Source organism: Martes martes (genome assembly GCF_963455335.1).
Source record: "Martes martes genome assembly, chromosome: 9".
NCBI lineage: Eukaryota > Metazoa > Chordata > Mammalia > Carnivora > Mustelidae > Martes > Martes martes.
The window spans coordinates 11596105-11613456 of NC_137896.1; the positions used below are offsets into that span (position 1 = coordinate 11596105).

A 17352-nucleotide genomic window follows, 5' to 3' on the forward strand; every position below is an offset into this window, starting at 1 on the left:
TGGGCCCTTGGGACAGAGGTAACCAATCAAATTTCCTGCTTCCTGATACCCGTGCTCCAATGGGCAAGACAGACAATAATCGCCTAAGCCAATACATATATGAAATATAAAATAATCTGAGGTTAGGTGAGTGCTGGGTGAGGGGAAAGAAGGCAGCAGGGGCTGCTTCGGCTGGGGGTCAGAGAAGGACTCTCTGAAGAGGCCCTATCAAGTGTCCCCAAGGAAGTGAGAGAGGACAAGCCATGAGAAAATCAAGTTTCACCAGGACGCCAAGGTGCCCGTTTCAACTTCAGCTATTTTAGGTTGGAGCTGGAGGAAATGGGTAGGATAAACACTGATCTGTGTGTGAAGTTGGCCCTCAGTGGTCGGCCTGATGGAAGCTCTAGCCCTGGTTCAGTGACCCTGAGCACTCTCCTTTAACTCCCTGGCCGTTCCCATCCCAGGACCACACTGCGTGCTACCTGGGTGGAATGCTGTGAAGACAAAGGGAGATAAAGAAGGTCAATGAGCTAAGGGTGAAAGGCAATTCAGAAGTCTAAGGCCTTCCAAAATCCTACGAACATCACCTAAGACAAAATATAAGTAGCAAGAAGCTTCTTAAGAGTTAAAAGATCTCGGGGCACCTGGGTGGCTCAGTGGGTTAAAGCCTCTGCCTTCGGCTCGGGTCATGATCCCAGGGTCCTGGGATGGAGCCCCACATCAGGCTCTCTGCTCAGCGGGGCGCCTGCTTCCCTTCCTCTCTCTCTGCCTGCCTCTCTGCCTACTTGTGATCTCTGTCTGTCAAATAAATAAATAAAATTAAAAAAAAAAAAAAAGAGTTAAAAGATCTCGGGACGCCTGGGTGGCTCAGTTGGTTAAGCTGCTGCCTTTGGCTCAGGTCATGATCCCAGGGATCCCTGGGATCAAGTCCCACATCGGGCTCCTTGCTCAGAGTCTGCTTCTCTCTCCGACTCTGCCTCCCACTCTGCCTGCTTGGGCGCGCTCTCTCTCTCTCTCTTTCTGACAAATAAATAAATAAATAAAATTGAAAAAAAAAAAAAAGAGTTAAAAGATCTCAAAAAAGATTAAAGCTAATCTGATGCGTTCTCACTGTTACAAAGGCCAAGATGAGTAAATAGCCTGTGGTGTGATAACAGGCAGGACCAGAGCCGTCTGTCAGTCCAGAAGAGAGAGACACGGTGCCAACTCTGGGCTGGACTATCTGGGAGTGGACCCTGCCCCACCACTTCCTAGCTGTGTGACCTCAGGCAAGTTGCTCTACTTTACTTTTCGGTCCCTCAGTTTCCTCTCTGGTCAACAGTGGGGAGTATTGGTACAGCCAGTTCTCGTTACTCATAGTAGTTGTGTTCTGTAAGTCGACTGTAAACACTGACCACGCCCACAGGGAAGAACCACTGCTCCCAGGGGAGGTGTGGAGGTAGGTTCCCCGAGCCTCTGGTCACCATGTTTTAATCAACCAATCAATGCAGAACCTTGTTTCACGTGTGCGTCAACACACATAAGACATAGTTATTTTATACATAGTATTGGGTTCAACACTGAACTTTTGGCCAACAGCACTTTAAGTCAAGCCTGAATGAAGCTTATCGAAAACATACATTTTCTCTATAAGGCACATCACAGCCTTCCTGTGCTCAGGGACACCAGACAGTACTCTAGCACTGTGCTTCAGGGCCATTTTATTTATTTATTTTTGCTTTAAAGATTTTGTTATTTACTTGACAGAGAGAGACAGCGAGAGAGGGAATACAAGCAGGGGAAAAGGGTGAGGGAAAAGCAGGCTCTCTGCTGAGCAGGGAGCCTGATGCAGGGCTCGATCCCAGGACCCTGGGATCACGACCTGAGCTGAAGGCAGATGCTTAACAACTGAGCCCCCAGGCGTCCTATGTATTTTTTAAGATTTCATTTATTTATTCATGAGAGACAGAGGCAGACACGGTGGGAGCCTAGTGTGGCATTTGTTCCCAGGACCCTGAGATCAGGACCTGAGCTGAAGGCAGATGCTTAACCGACTGAGCCACCCAGGTGCCCCCTTCAGGGCCATTTAAAATGGTGAAGTCACCAACAAAAAGATACTGGTGGCAGTAAGTAAACCACGGAAAGGACATTTACTTATTTATAGTGAGAGAGCTGAAACCAGAAGGCAGAGAGTCGCTTTGTTAGCCTGGGCTGGGAACATGTACCTGGATGACTCAATGCACACACATGCTGAATGCACACACATGTCCACAAACAACCAAGAAAGCACCAGGAGCACTGGTTTTGTGGTTGCGAATAATGAGTATCAACTGTGTTTCCTTTGCAGGGTTTCTGTGCACATGTCTAAGCACATGTTAAGAGCTCAGAACACCTCCTGGCACGTTTTTGTATCACAGCAGACCTGAAACAAGGAAGCCTCTTTGCAGAGTAAAACAGGAAATAAGTGGTCACCCTTCTAGATTTGCAGGTGCGACATTAGAGCCACTTACTGACGATGTGGCCCGTGGTCTGGAAGGCCAGCTCCACAATGTTCCCATCATGATCAGAGGCTGCCTGGTGGAACACGGCAAAGATGTTCTTCCAGCCCGAGCGGATGTTGGCTGCCTGGGAGTTCACCATCTGTGCAACACAGCGGATCACCATGTCCCGGATGGTCGGAGACCTAAGGAAAGAAGGGGGCAGCCATGTCATCTGTACTTTGAATGGAGAAAGAGAAATGAACATGGAAAAACCTGCATTTTTGGGGCACCTGGGTGGCTCGGTGGGTTGAGCCACTGCCTTCGGCTCAGGTCATGAACTCAGGGTCCTGGGATCGAGCCCCGCATAGGGGCCTGCTTCCCCCTCCCCCTCTGCCTGCCTCTCTGCCTACTTGTGATCTCTCTCTCTCTCTCCCTGTCAAATAAATAAACAAGTCTTAAAAGAAAAACCTCATTTTTATTCTTCTATTTTTATTTTATTTTTTTGGAACCGGACATGGGGCTTGAACTCATGAACCTGAGGCAAAGAACTGAGCTGAGATCAATGGTGGGATGCTTAACTGAGCCACGCAGATGCCCTCCCTCCCCGACAAAAAATGCATTTTTTTTAAAAGATTATTTATTGGAAAAAAAAAAGATTATTTATTTATTTGACAGAGAGAGAGACAGCGAGAGAGAGACAGCGAGAGAGGGAACACAAGCAGGGAGAGTCAGGGAGAAGCAGAGAGACGGGGGGAAGCAGGCCTCCTGCCAAGTAGGGAGCCCAATGCGGGGCTCGATCCTAGGACCCTGGGACCATGACCCAAGCCAAAGGCAGACACTCAACGACTGAGCCACCCAGGCACCCCAAAAAATGCATTTTTAAAAGCAGATTTTAGGGTGCCTGGGTGGCTCAGTGGGTTAAGCCTCTGCCTTCAGCTCAGGTCGTGATCTCGGGGTCCTGGGATCGAGCCCCGCATCGGGCTCTCTGCTCGGTGGGGAGTCTGCTTCCCCCCGTCTCTCTGCCGGCCTCTCTGCTTACTTGTGATCTCTGTCAAATAAATAAATAAAATTTAAAAAAATTTAAAAAAAAAAAGCACATTTTACATAGTAATCCACATTCACTAAAAAAAAATTAAACTAGATACAACAACAAAAAACATTAAGACAATCACTGGGCACAGTCAGATGCTTTCCCACACCATCCTCCCACCTCCTTGGTAAGAGAACTCTGATTTAAAAAAAAAAGAGAATTCTGATTTCATGCAGGCAGCAACATGCCTGATCTCAGGGAGCCAGTCATGACCAGGACAAGACAACATGACAATCTTGTCTCATGTGCCAGGTCCGCCATGCCCCAGTCTCCCTTGCAGCCAGGGGAGCCACAAGACCTGTTCTAATGACTCGTAAGAGAAAATCTGGGGGAATGTGAAGGGGAGGGGTTTCTACTATAATTTTTTGTCTTATAAAGAATACACATGGTAGGCTCTGCCCCCTTTCCTGGTATCCTCATTTTGAACACAGTATGATGCCTGGAGCTAGAGCCTCTGTTCAGCATCACAAAACAACAGGCTCAAAGATAAAAAGTGATCCTGTGGATGGACAAACAAAGGAAAAGAAAGAGGCTGGATCCTTGGGTGTCTGGATGGCTCAGTTGGTGAAGCGTCTGCCTTCTGCCTGCATCATGATCCCAGGATCCTGGGAGTGAGTTCCTCATGGGGTTCCCTGCTCAGCAGAGTCTGCCTCTCCCTCTGCCTCCACCCCTCCCCTGCTCTCTCTCTCTCTCAAATAAATAAATAAATAAATAAAATATTTTTAAAAAATAGCAAAAAGAAAGAAGCTGGGTCCTCAATGACAATTTGGGCTATGGAACCAAAGTTGGGTCCGCCTGCCTCTGACTTGTTTCATAAACAATACACAGCCTTGTATTCAAGGCACTGTTGGTCAGTTTTTCAGGCTGAAAACCTTTATACCGATGATACTCATAATTTTGAGTCCTCAGAGATGACTATTCCTAAATTCTTGGTACATATCTTCTTAGATTTTTAGGCAGGGATATATGTGTAGGATAAACACATATACATGGATGGAAATATATAAATGTTACTTTAAGATGCAAAATTTTACATTTAATCATTACAAAACCAAACCTGAAGACAAAAAAATGGCCCATTTTCTGAAGCAGCTGCAAGGTTCAACACGGTGTTACTTGGATATTTGCAAAAGGTTATTAGCACGTATATCTTGCAATCTATTAAGACATATGCAGTTATGGGGTGGGCGCTATTATCATACAAACAACAGGCAGCAAGGCTACACAAACCTATCTCTTCCACGCACCACTAGCTTTGAAACCCATTAACGTGGCTTTGGGATTGCAAACTTGACTTGCAAGTTTTATCTGTCTTAGGGTAACATTCATTTTCATCTGTGGGATCCATAGTAACTGATAATAGATCATTTAGAGAAGACCAGGAGAAAGTCAAAAGACTTAAAACTTAGCTAAGAGTCCACAAAGCAAATACATCACCCACAGGTAACAAAGGACTGACTACATACCTAGGTGACTTCAGTACATAATAAAATTGAATTCATGACGGCCTCCCCCATCGGGAAGAAAAGCAGCTCACTGGGAAGAACTACATGTACTTTTTAAAGATTTATTTGAGAGAGAGGGAGTGGGGGAAGAGCACGAGTGAGGCGGGGAGAGGCAGAGGGAGAGAGAGAATCTCAAGCAGACTCCGCACTAACTGTGGAGCCCGGTGCTGGGCTCAGTCTCATGATCCTGCATCCGGCGTGATCAAGAGTCAGATGTTGAAATCAAGAGTCGGGTGTTCAACCAGCTGAGCCACCCAGGTGCCGCTCCACATGTACTTTTTAAAATGCTTTTCAGGGGACGCCTGGGTGGCTCAGTTGGTTAAGCCACTGCCTTCGGCTCAGGTCATGATCCCGGTGTCCTGGGATCAAGTCCCACATCGGGCTCCTTGCTTGGCAGGGAGCCTGCTTCTCTCGCTGCCTCTGCCTGCCACTCTGCCTGCTTGTGTGTACTCTCTCTCTGACAGATAAATAAATAAAATAAAAAAATAAAATAAAATAAAATGCTTTTCAGGGGGTGCCTGGTTGGCTCAGTCAGTTAAGCATCCAACTCTTGACCTTGGGGTTATGAGACTGAGCCCCGTGTTGGGCTCTGTGCTCAGCATGGAGTCTGTCTGTCCCTCTCCCTATGCTCTTCTCCCTGCTCACACATGTTCTCTCTCTCTTTCACACAAATAAACAAAATCTTAAAAAAAAATGCTTTTTGTGGTATCTGGATCGCTCCGTCAGTTAAGTGCCCAACTCTTGATCTCAGGGTCATGAGTTCATGCCCTATATAAAAAAATAATAATAATAAGGGGCACCTGGGTGGCTCAGTCGGTTAACTGTCCCGTCTTCGGCTCAGGTCATGATCCCAGAGTCCTGAGATCGAGCCCTGTATTGGGCTCCTTTTCAGCGGTGAGCCTGCTTCTCCCTCTGCCCCTCCCCCTGCTTGTGCTCTCTCACTCTCACTCTCTCTCAAATAAAATCTTAAAAAAGGAAATTTACTAAAATAAATAAATAAATAAATAAATCAAGATGCTTTTTGCCTGATTATGAACAGTAATATGTGATGACAATAAACATTTCAGAAAATGTAGAAAACACATAATGAAACAAAAAAATTCCATTTTGTGACAGTATGATATTTCACATGGAGAGATTGATGAAACTGTCCTTATTACACTGTCCAATTCCATAACCTGTCCTTTTGACTAAAGCATTAAGTATCTGCCGTGTCACAAACACTGGAAACATCTTTAACAGGTGCACAATATTCCATGTTGTGGCTGTACCAACACTGACTTTATACTTTTATATTTAGGTGTTAGCTGTTTTTTTTTTTAAATTATTTTTTGTGATTTACAATGTCTTGTTGTATTTCAAAGTTAATTCCTTAGAAGAGTTACATAAGTATAGAATTAGTGAGTCAAAAGGCAGAGAAATGTTAAGGTTCTTGCACACTGCCCAAATGCTTTTGAAAATGTTATAGCAAGTTATGGTTCTATCAACAGCGTCCGAGAGTGACTGGCAATGTGTGATTCCAAACTCACTCTGTCTCTTTTCAAATGCTGGCTGGGACTGTGGCCATCAGTACCACCACCCAAGCAGTCAGGCTGCCACGCCAGGCCTCCATCTCCTCGGCACTCACAGCAGTGTCCCCAAAGGTAGAAGGGTATTTCTGTGCATACACTAAAACCAGGGCTGAGGGGAGCCTGGGTAGCCCTGTCAGTTGATCATTTGACTCTTGATTTCAGCTCAGGTCATGATCTCAGGGTCATGAGATCGAGCCCCATGTTAGGCTCCTTGCTGGGGATGTAGCCTGCTTAGGAGTCTCTCTTCCCCCCTGTCCCCTGCTCTCTCTAAAATAAATAAATAAAAGGAAAATAAAATAAAATAAAAATCAGGGGTGATACCAAATTCTGGAACGGGCTTTGTCTTAAAATGAATAGTAAGAGAAAAACCGAGAGAGAGAGACTATCAAGGAGACTTTTCTGCTGTCCTTTGTTACCCCAAATGACCCATGTTGGCTATAGCCTTTGAACTTTCATTTTCTTTAAAAAAAGAAAAACAAAAGAAAACCCCCAAAAAACACATAAGACAATCGAACCAGATCTCACGGACACATTTTAGTGGTGGGGACAGACACCTGAAAGCCATCCTTGACATTTCCTCCTTTTTCGCCCCATAGATAATTCCTTAGCACACGGTGTAGGCTTTCCATTCAGAATGTACGCAGAATCCAATCCCATGGCGCCTCACCCCCGGTCCAAATCTGAACAATGACGGTGGCTTTTCACTCTCCATGGATAAATACAGGATCATCCCGTAACACACATCAGACCACTTCACTTCTCTGCTCGAAGCCTCCAGTGGCTTGTGTCTTTCACAGAGAACAAGCCCAAGTGCTGACAAAGGCTGACAGCTCCGCCAGCCGAGCGCTCTCCGCCGCCACGAGGGCTTCACCCACCAGGACTTCCTGCTTTGTTCACTCTGCCCAGTAAACAGCCTGGCTGCCTTGCTCCTCCTGGTGATGCTAAGGACCCTTGGCCTCAGGGCTTCTGTTCTTGCTCTTCCCTCTGCTCCTAACACTCTTCCTAAGACTACGAATAGCCACTCCTGGCTGGTTCCTCATTTTGCTTAAGGGTCAACTTACCAAATGCATCTTGGTTGACTGCCCTATACAAAGCCTTGATTGAAACATTTATTTACGTGTTTATCTCACTGGAATATAAACAAGGTTGTTTTTTTTTTTTTTTTTTTTTAGATTTTACTTATTTACTTGACAGAGAGAGAGAGCGCGCACAAGCAGGGGGAACAGCAGAGGGACACACACAAAAGTAAAGAGGATATGGTAATGAACACCCACATACGAAGCTGCCCCGATGATTAAATTAGGGCCAGACGAAAACAGGAATTTTTGACTATTTTCTTTAGTGCTGTCTCGTCAGCACCCAGAAGGGCACTGGCTGCTGGCAGGCTGCAAGGATACAGGCCAAGTGAACGCAAGAACATGTGAGTGCTTCAGAGGGACAACTGTCCCCATCTTTTCTATCACCCTCTTGGGGCAGAAATGATGGGTCACATAATTCTTCAGTTTACGAGACCAACCCCTTACTGGGTCATATAATTCTTGGCCGTTTTAGGATGCCTCAGTGATGGCTCTTTCTCTGAACAACATCAGCCCACCCCAGTGAGAATGCATGGCACATTTCCACTAGTTGTGGTGGTGTCGTCTGTCCTTCCGGGAATGGTCACACACAGATCTCAGTGATGTACTTAGAAACGATACATGTGAATCACAGTCTGCTCATCTTACCTATTTCCATCAACAAAGGAAGAAAATACCAATTGCATGATTAGTGTTAGGAGGCCTGTTTAGGCCACCAGTGGGGAATATGACAATGCACATACCTGTTTTTCTTCATGATATGCTCAAAGGGCCTCAGAAAATCTTTCTGGAAACGGAAGTTGGCTAATTCTCCCTTCTCGAGAAACTTCATAGAGAGTTGCCTTAAGGAGTCAACAGCGAAGATCGCCACGTCTTCGTTGGGGTTACAGCCAACCTGAGCAGGAATGGGAGGCGAGGTGAGAGAGGCATAGTACAAGAGTGGCGGAGGCGGGGTTCTGGATGCCACAGACAGACAGCCTGCCTTCAAAACAAATGCTCTGGAAAAAACACACCTAAGGAGAAAAGAAAATGGTGTTTCTTGGCTACGACCTGGGCAATTGTTTTAAGTTTAATGATGTAAGATCAGTGGGCACCTGGGTGGCTTAGTGGGTTAAGCCTCTGCCTTCAGCTCGGGTCATGATCTCAGGGTCCTGGGTTGGAGGGCTACATCTGGGCTCTCTGCTTGCCGGGGAGCCTGCTTCCCCCTCTCTCTCTGCCTGACTCTCTGCCTACTTGTGATCTCTCTCTGTCAAATAAATAAATAAAATCTTTAAAAAAAATGATGCAAGATCAGTACTGCACATTTAATTAAAAGTGCTTTCAAATGTGCTATTTAATTTTTTAAAGACTGTGGCAAAATACACATAAAACACAAAAGTTATGATCTTAACCATGTTGAAGTGTACAGTTCAGTCATGGTAAGGACGTCCACACTGCTGGGCACCACATCTCCAGAACTCTAGCAAAGCTGAAACTCTGTGTCGATTAAACAATTCCCCATGTTGTGCTCTAATTAATTTTATCCAATTATACAAGAGAGGTCAAAAGACTTTAAAGTCTCTGTAAAGCCTTTTCTTTTTAAGGATTTTATTTATTTATTTGACAGAGAGAGACAGTGACAGAGGGAACACAAGCAGGGGGAGCGGAAAAGGGAGAAGTAGGGTCCCTGCTGAGCAGGGAGCCCTAGGTGGGGCTCGATCTCAGGACCCTGAGATTGTGACTTGAGCTGAAGGCAGATGCTTAAGGACTGAGCCACCCAGGCACCCCTCTGTAAAGCCTTTGCATACTTGCCCACATCTGTCGCCTGAAGCAAATGGTTACAAATATTGAGGTTTTTTAATTTCCTTAAAATTGTACTTGTCTATAGTTTACCAACTTTTAGAGACTGGTGTTATGGGTATATATTTGGTAGTTGCTTCTCAGACTTTCCCCTTAAGAAGAATCCTTCAAGCAGAGCAAGGGGATGTTTCCTACCAGAACCCCTGCCAAAGGATCTGGGGCATCTTGCAGTAGCCAGCTCCAAGAAAGAAACTTCCCTGGCATGTGGTCTGACCTGAAAAGGTTTTATTTTTAATGGAAGTAATGTTGCAGTAAAAATTGGAAACATCAATAGGAAATGGTTACATAATGGTATGTTCACAGGCATGGAGCAACATTTGGCAGTTAAAAAGAAGTATGTCCAGCCTTTAAAAAGAGAAGAGGAGGAGGAAGAGGAGGAGGAAGAAGAAGGAGGAGGAGGAGGAGGAGGAAGGAGGAGGAAGAGGAGGAAGAAGGAGGAGGAGGAAGAGGAAGAAGGGGAGGAGGGGGAGGAAATCCTATCATATGCTACAACATGGATGAACCTTAAGGACATGATCTCAAGTGAAAGAAACCAGTCACAAAAGGACAAATACTGTCTGATTCCAGTTCTATGAGGTAGCTAGAGTAGTCAAAATCATAGAGACAGAAAGCAGAATGGTGGTTACCAGGGTCTGGGTGAGGAAGGAATGGAAAGCTAGTATTTAACGGGTTAGAGTCTCAGTTTTTCAAGATGAGAAAAGAGCTCTGCAGATTGTTGCACAAAACGTGAAAGTACTTAACGTTAATAAACTGTACACTTATAAATGGTTAAAATGAAAAATTTTATGTGTATTTTACCACAATTTAAAAAGGAATAAATTCATACATACTAATAACATAGTTAAATGTTTAAGATTCCTTGCTAAGTGGAGGAAGCAAGTAATAAAATGATATGTGTAATACTAGTTATGTTTTTTCAAAAAAGCAAAAGAAACCAAGACAATATTATTTGTATTTCTATGAGTATATACATATAAACGTCCATAGAAAAATGTCTGGGAAGATATATACCAACTGGTAATAATTAGTTTTGGGAGGGTTCAAAAGGGAAGTGGTGATGGTCAAACGTGGTTTTAGCAGTACTTTTTTAAAAGGTGTTTATGTCATATTCATTAGAGTAAATACTAATAAAAAGAATATTCCTCTCCTAAACATCAGGATTCAGGAAATCCCGCAGCAGGAAAACCACTCCAGGGCTTACCGTGCCGCTCTGCACACCCCAGGACACACAGGTGTCCTAATTTAGAAGAGAAACATGGAAACTGTTTCCAAGACTCTGCCAGAATGCCAAGAGCTAAGTTACAGCTGTGTTCAGCCACCCATTTCTTCAAACCTACGAGATTCTTCTGTGCTGCTGTTCCCGAGGGGAAGCAGAACATCGTCCTGGGGTGGTAGAAAGATTGAAGAACCCTGGAGGGAGCAACTGAGTTTTCCACAACTTTGTGCTTAATGGCTCTGATGAGATGGGAGGGACGATGGTAATGAAGGTGACGGCCAGAGATTATCTCATCACTATGTCAGCCTACATCCCGAGCTGCCCGTAAGTGGCCTGCAGGTAACCGAGAACTGGCACCTAACGAGCCTTAACAACAGAACCGCAGGTGGGAAAAGTGACTTGTTCAAACTGATGTTCTCTCCTGAAGAAGGCCCACGGAACATGAAATCTAGACTTTGAAAAGCTGGGGAAGGTTTACCAAAACACTTTTGGATTATTACTGCTGAGAGAAAAAAGGATCCCGCAGCTGCTAGTGGCAAGATTTCACGGAGTAAGTGAGCAACGTTTGCTCCAGCTTAGTGGTCCTGGCCTTGGGTGAGAACACAAGGTAAGGCACAGTGACGATAATGGTTCGCATTCCCTCTCTCAAGCAATTTCACACCAGTTAAGTCGACCGGTCCACTAAGAAGTTGTTTACCCAGAATAGTGAGCAAGATGATTGCTGATTGCTGGTTGATGCCTGATGACGGTGCTACCACTCACTCAGCAAACAGCGGGTCTGGGTCACACGCAGGCTCTCGTGGCTGTGTCTTCCCTGAGGGTTCAGATGAAAGGGTCACCTGCTTCTTTTTGTAAGTTTCTTCCATTCAATGGAGAGAGCGCAGTTCTCTTTTGGATAAGCTGTTTTTCACTCAGAGTACTTCTAAGCATCTATACTATAATTCTTCATCTCCAGGAGTGAGAAAATTGCTTTGAAATCATGGAATATGTTTTGGTAGGAAACAGTGCTATTGAGCTATTACTTTTCCTTTAAGAAGTCAATGGCATCTCAGATGCACACACACACACACAGACACACACACACAATACATACATGTTCTGATTTTTAAAAATTTGTTAAGGGGCGCCTGGGTGGCTCAGTTGGTTAAGCCACTGCCTTCAGCTCAGGTCATGATCCCGGGGTCCCTAGATCGAGTCCCACATTGGGCTCCGTGCTCTGCCTCTCTCTCTCACTTCTCTCTCTCCCACTCCCCCTGCTTGTGTTCCCTCTCTTGCTGTCTCTCTCTCTCTGTGTCAAATAAATAAATAAAATCTTAAAAAAAAATTTGTTTAATATATGTGTGGATGTGCCTGTATGTATGTGATGAAAACTCTAGTGGAGGGAAACAAGTGTAGTTGGGTTTTCTTTCAGTTGTTGTCAGTTTTAGAACACACAAATCTCTAGCTTCTGATGTAAAAATTAACGTTAGTTTTCTAGGGATGCCTGGGTGGCTGAGTTGGTTAAGCACCAACTCTTGACTTTGGCTCAGGTCATGATCTCAGGGCTGTGGGACGGAGCCCTGTGTCAGGCTCCACGCTCAGTGAGGAGCCCACTTGAGAGTCTCTCTCCCTCTGCCCTTCCTCAGCTTGTGTGTGTGCACTCTCTCTCTCAAATAAGTAAGCAAATCTTTAAAAAATAAAACGAAATAAAAGCTAGTTTTCTCAACAAAGGTTTCAGAGCGGCGGCAACAAAAGCCAGAATATAAGAAGCAGTGACATTAACAGTGAAACTACATAGAAGGTAATTTGCTCTTTGGTCGTTCAGAAGACACTCGAGGATTCTGCCATGCATTCAAATACCAATGTCTGTCCAGTGACTCTAATGATTTTTATGGTGTTAGCCTACATCCTGACTATGGGATATATTTTTTTTTAAAGATTTTATTTATTTATTTGACAGAGAGAGAGAGATCACAAGTAGGCAGAGAGGCAGGCAGAGAGAGGGGGAAGCAGGCTCCCGCTGAGCGGGCAGCCCCATAGGGGACTCAATCCCAGGGACCTGAGACCATGACATGAACCAGAGGCAGACGCTTGACTGAGCCATCCAGGCACCCCTGCATATGGGATATTACAGTATTTTTAATACTGTAATATTTTAATTTCATACTCCATGAGTTACCTACCAATATGTAAATATGCTCCAGAGGGAAAATGAAATATGACAATCCTCTGCTTCTCGCAATGTCACATTGCACTGCTTTCTTTTTTTTTTTTTTTAAAAGATTTATTCATTTGCTTGAGGATGGGGAGAGGGGCAGAGGAAAAGGGATAGAGAAAGTCTCCAGCAGACTTTGCCATGAGCGCAAAGCCTGACGTGGGGCTCGATCTAACCACCCCAAGATCATGACCTGAGCTCAAACTAAGAGTTGGACACCTGGGGTGCCTGGGTGGCTCAGTTGGTTAAGTGACTGCCTTTGGCTCAGGTCATGATCCTGGAGTCCCGGAATTGAGTCCCCCATCGGGCTCCCAGCTCCATGGGGAGTCTGCTCCTCCCTCTGACCTTCCCCCCTCTCATGCTCTCTCTCTCAAATAAATAAAATCTTAAAAAAAAAAAAAAAAAAAAAAGAGTGGGACACCTACCTGACTGTGCCACCCAGGCACCCATGCACCACTTTGCTTTTATTATTATATTTTTTAAAAAGATTTTATTTATTCATTTGAGAGAGAAACAGAGAGAGCACAAGCACATGGAGGGGCAGGGGGAGATTACCGCTGAGCTGCGAGCCCAATGTGGGGCTCGATCCCAGGAACTGGACATCATGACCTGAGCTGAAGGCAGATGCTTAACCAGCTGAGCCACCCAGGTGACCAACACTTCACTTTTACGAAAGACCTACCTTAGTATCTATTTTCACTAACCAAAAGAGAAAAATCCAAATGGGATTTTTTACTTTTATAAAAAAAGGTAGAAAAGTGAAAATAACATCGAGCGTTTGCTTTGCAGTGAGCTGTTACAGAGGCAGCACGCGCCCCAGTAGCCAGAGTGGCGCTGCCAAGCCCCTTCGCCGAGAACTCCACTCAGCATCTCAGCATTAAGCCACCAGAGCTTTGAACGGTGTCAGTGAGCATCTGGGCTTTATCTCAATTCTGTGCACTGTCAGCAAGATGTGTCTGTCCTAAGGTATCAGAAAAGTCTATGAGTGGTTATTTTTGGGGTGTGGGAATGCTCAACAACTTTTCCGTAGAAATTAATGGTAACTGCCTCTCTGCTTTACACCATTTCGGCTTATGAAAGGTTTCATAGCAACGTCCTACTTTTAGATAGCAGGGAAATCTGTCTAAGTACCTAAACTCTCTCACTTCTTCTTTCAATACAGTTGCCTGCTTTTTTCTGGACACTGATAGAGTGGTTTTTGAGTCTGAAGAGTTACCTTGTTGAAGTGATCTCCAATCACATGCCATATCCGGGACCACTGCAGCCGGATCCGGTTCATGTTGTAGTATGATATCTCCACAATCTTCTGCAAGCTGAACATGCGGGGGTGGTGCGGGGAAGCCAGCTCGTCCATGGACACAGCGCACAGCCAGCGGACAAAGTCAACTACAGGCCAGACCCAACAACACATGCGAGGCTTCATTAGTAATGGTCAGACAGCCACAACATGAGGATTCTGTAGTTGTCACACGCGAGTGACAAATACATACCTATGGCATTTCCATCCAGTCTGGTAGATCCGGTAAAAATTCTAGGAAGATAATTTCAGACACAATAAAATAAAAGTCAGATTTGGAAGCTGCATTTCAATTTCAAACACTGAAGAAAAGGCAAAAAGGAAGCATTTTAGGTCTGGAACCTCCACTAAAATAAATGATTGAGGCATCAGAGGTACAAAACTGGTCAATGAACCTGGAGCATAAATGTCTATAATGGTAGAAAGAAAAAGTGACACATCAAAGGAGGAAGGGAGAGTAAAACATAACATCGTGTGATGTCAAAACAGTGGGGGTGGGAGAGTGAGGACCTCCAAAAAGTTGCTCCTCCATGAGACAAAAAAACAAAAACAAAAACACAAAAAACCTCTAGCAAAAAAAAAGTTATCCAAACCAACTCTTTCAGGACTGAACTGTGGAAATTACCAAAGGCTGGAAAAATGTTTATTCAAGAAAAAAAGGCTCAATCTTGGTATAAATAGAGACTATTATGGTGTTTTCGGCTGGCCTATTTCCATTACTGTCTTCTCAGCTCCACAGGAAGGCTGAAAACCAACAGCTCTCAAGTCACAGTAACTGTGAAACCAACAACCTAGCTCCATAGGAGAGAAGAGAACAGTCCTAGAATTTCCCCCAAAACACAAGACGCAGAGACCTGACATTATTTGACCTGCCTGGCAGTACCCTGGAAACCCCCATTTTCAGGATTTGTCTTTGACTCAGACCTCTTTTGGTGTAAACACCCTTTTCCCTGGGGCTTTTGTCAAAAGGAACCTGTAGTAACTACCTGAGGCGGCAGTTATAACCGGGACAAACAAGGACCTGGCCAAAAACCTGAAAGGAAAAGCTGGGAATGAGACACCCACAGGAGGCTTTATTTTATTCTTTTTAAAGATTTTATTTATTTACTTGAAAAAGAAAAAAGTGAGAGAGAGAAGAACAAGGGAAGGGGACAGAGAGCGCACAGAGGAAGAGGGAGAAGCAGACTTTATTTGACAGAGAGAGAGAAAGCGCAAAAGCAGGGGGAGGGGCAGAAGGAGAAGGAGAGTCCCCAGAGCAAAGACCCTGATGTGGGGCTCAATCCCAGGACCCTGAGGTCATGACCTTAGCTGAAAGCAAATGCTTAACGGACTGAGCCACCCAGGTGTACGGTAGAGCTTTTTAAAGCCTCCTGTGATAGGGGCTCCTGGGTAGCTCAGTCCGTTAAGCATCTGCCTTCAGCTCAGGTCATGATCTCAGGGTCCTGAGATCAAGTCCTGTGTCAGGCTCTTTGCTCAGTGGGGAGCCTGCTTCTCCCTCTGCCCTTCCCCCTGCTTATGTGCTTTCCCTCTTGGTCAAATAAATAAATAAATAAAATCTTTAAAAAAAAAAATCAGAAATTCTAAGAGTTGAAAACTATAAAACTGGAATGGAAAATTCACTGGAGGGGCTCAACATCAGTTCTGAGCAGACTTAAGAATTAGTGAACTTGGGGCGCCTGGGTGGCTCAGTGGGTTAAAGCCTCTGCCTTCAGCTCAGGTCATGATCACAGGGTCCTGGGATCGAGCCCCGCGTTGGGCTCTCGCTCAACAGGGAGCCTGCTTACCCCTAGCCCCTGCCTGCCTCTCTGCCTACTTGTGATCTCTGTCAAATACATAAATAAAATCTTCTAAAAATTTATTAAAAAAAAAAAGAATTAGTGAACTTGAAGATGGGTTAAATGAGATTATGCAGTGTGAGGAACAGATTTAAAAAGGAATATTTAAGAAATGAAGAAAATGTCACAGATCTGTGAGACACTACTAAGTACACAGACATATACATAAGGGGGAGTCCTAAAAAAAGATGAAAGAGGCTAGAAGAACTTTTGAAGAAATAATGGCTAAAAACGCCCCAAATTTGGTGAAAAACAACAACCTACACATCCAAGAAGCTCAACAAACTCAGTAAGATAAACTCAAACACTCAGACATATAACAATCAAAATGTTGAAAGCCACAGAGTGAGAGAATCTTGGAAGTAGCAAAAAAGCAGAGACTCACCACTGTGTAAGGGATCCTATAGAAAATTATCAGTTGACTTCTCATCACAAACCACAGAGGCCAAAGGCAGTGGGATATCAGATTCAAGGTGCCGAAATAAGACTTTGGTATAAATTCCATATGTACCAAAACCAACCTTCAAAAAATGAAGGAGTAACTAAAATATCCTGAGATAAACAAAATCTGAGATAATTCATTGCTAACTGATCTGCCCTATAAGAAATATTAAAGTAAGTTCTTCAGGTTGAAATCAAAGGAAAGATATTAAGTCGAAAGTATGTGAAGAAAGAATACTGGTAAAGATGCCTGGGGAAATATGTAACTTTTGTTTGTAATTCATTTTTATCTATCTGATTTGAGGATGGCAAGAGTAATTGTCATTAATCTGTGTTGATGGGCAGATATGTGTAAACATGTAACTTATATGGAAACAGCAGAAAGGAGAGGGCAGAGAATGGAGCTATACAGGAGTCAAGATGTTTCATACTACTCAAGTTAAGTGGACACTAACTCAGAGTCAAATGTTAAAGTTAAGATGTTATTAATCATGAACCCCAAAGCAATCAGTAAGAAAAACTCTGAAAAAACACAGTAAAAGAAACAAGGAAAATAAAATAATACATTAGAAAATTTCCTTTTTTTTTTTTACACTAGAAAATTTCTTAACACCAACGAAAGCAGTGATACTAAAGGAATAGAGAAACAAAAAATGACACAACACGTATTTATAAAAAAAGAAAAAGCACGGATCTAAATTCTACCCAACAACAATCGAATTATAATTAAATCTAAATAGATTAAACACTTCAATTCAAAGGAAGAGATTGGTGGATGGACTAAAATAAACATGGTCCAACCATCTGTTGTCTAGAGATTCACTTTATTATTATTATTATTTTTTAAAGA

General features: G+C 43.9%; 1 protein-coding gene across 2 annotated transcripts in view; it reads right to left on the minus strand.

Annotated features, from left to right (window-relative positions):
* ARFGEF2 (ARF guanine nucleotide exchange factor 2) overlaps positions 1-17352 on the minus strand; it is a 97796-nt gene that overhangs the window by 20204 nt on the left and 60240 nt on the right. For both annotated transcript variants that reach the window (XR_013967454.1, XM_080814265.1), the window contains exons 24-27: positions 14420-14460; positions 14146-14315; positions 8424-8575; positions 2469-2641 (exon numbers count right to left, since the gene is read on the minus strand). Coding sequence is in view for 1 of the 2 variants with exons in the window: in XM_080814265.1 (XP_080670391.1) it covers positions 2469-2641; positions 8424-8575; positions 14146-14315; positions 14420-14460 (536 nt within the window). In the remaining variant the exon portion in view is untranslated. The remainder of the gene's footprint in view (positions 1-2468; positions 2642-8423; positions 8576-14145; positions 14316-14419; positions 14461-17352) is intronic.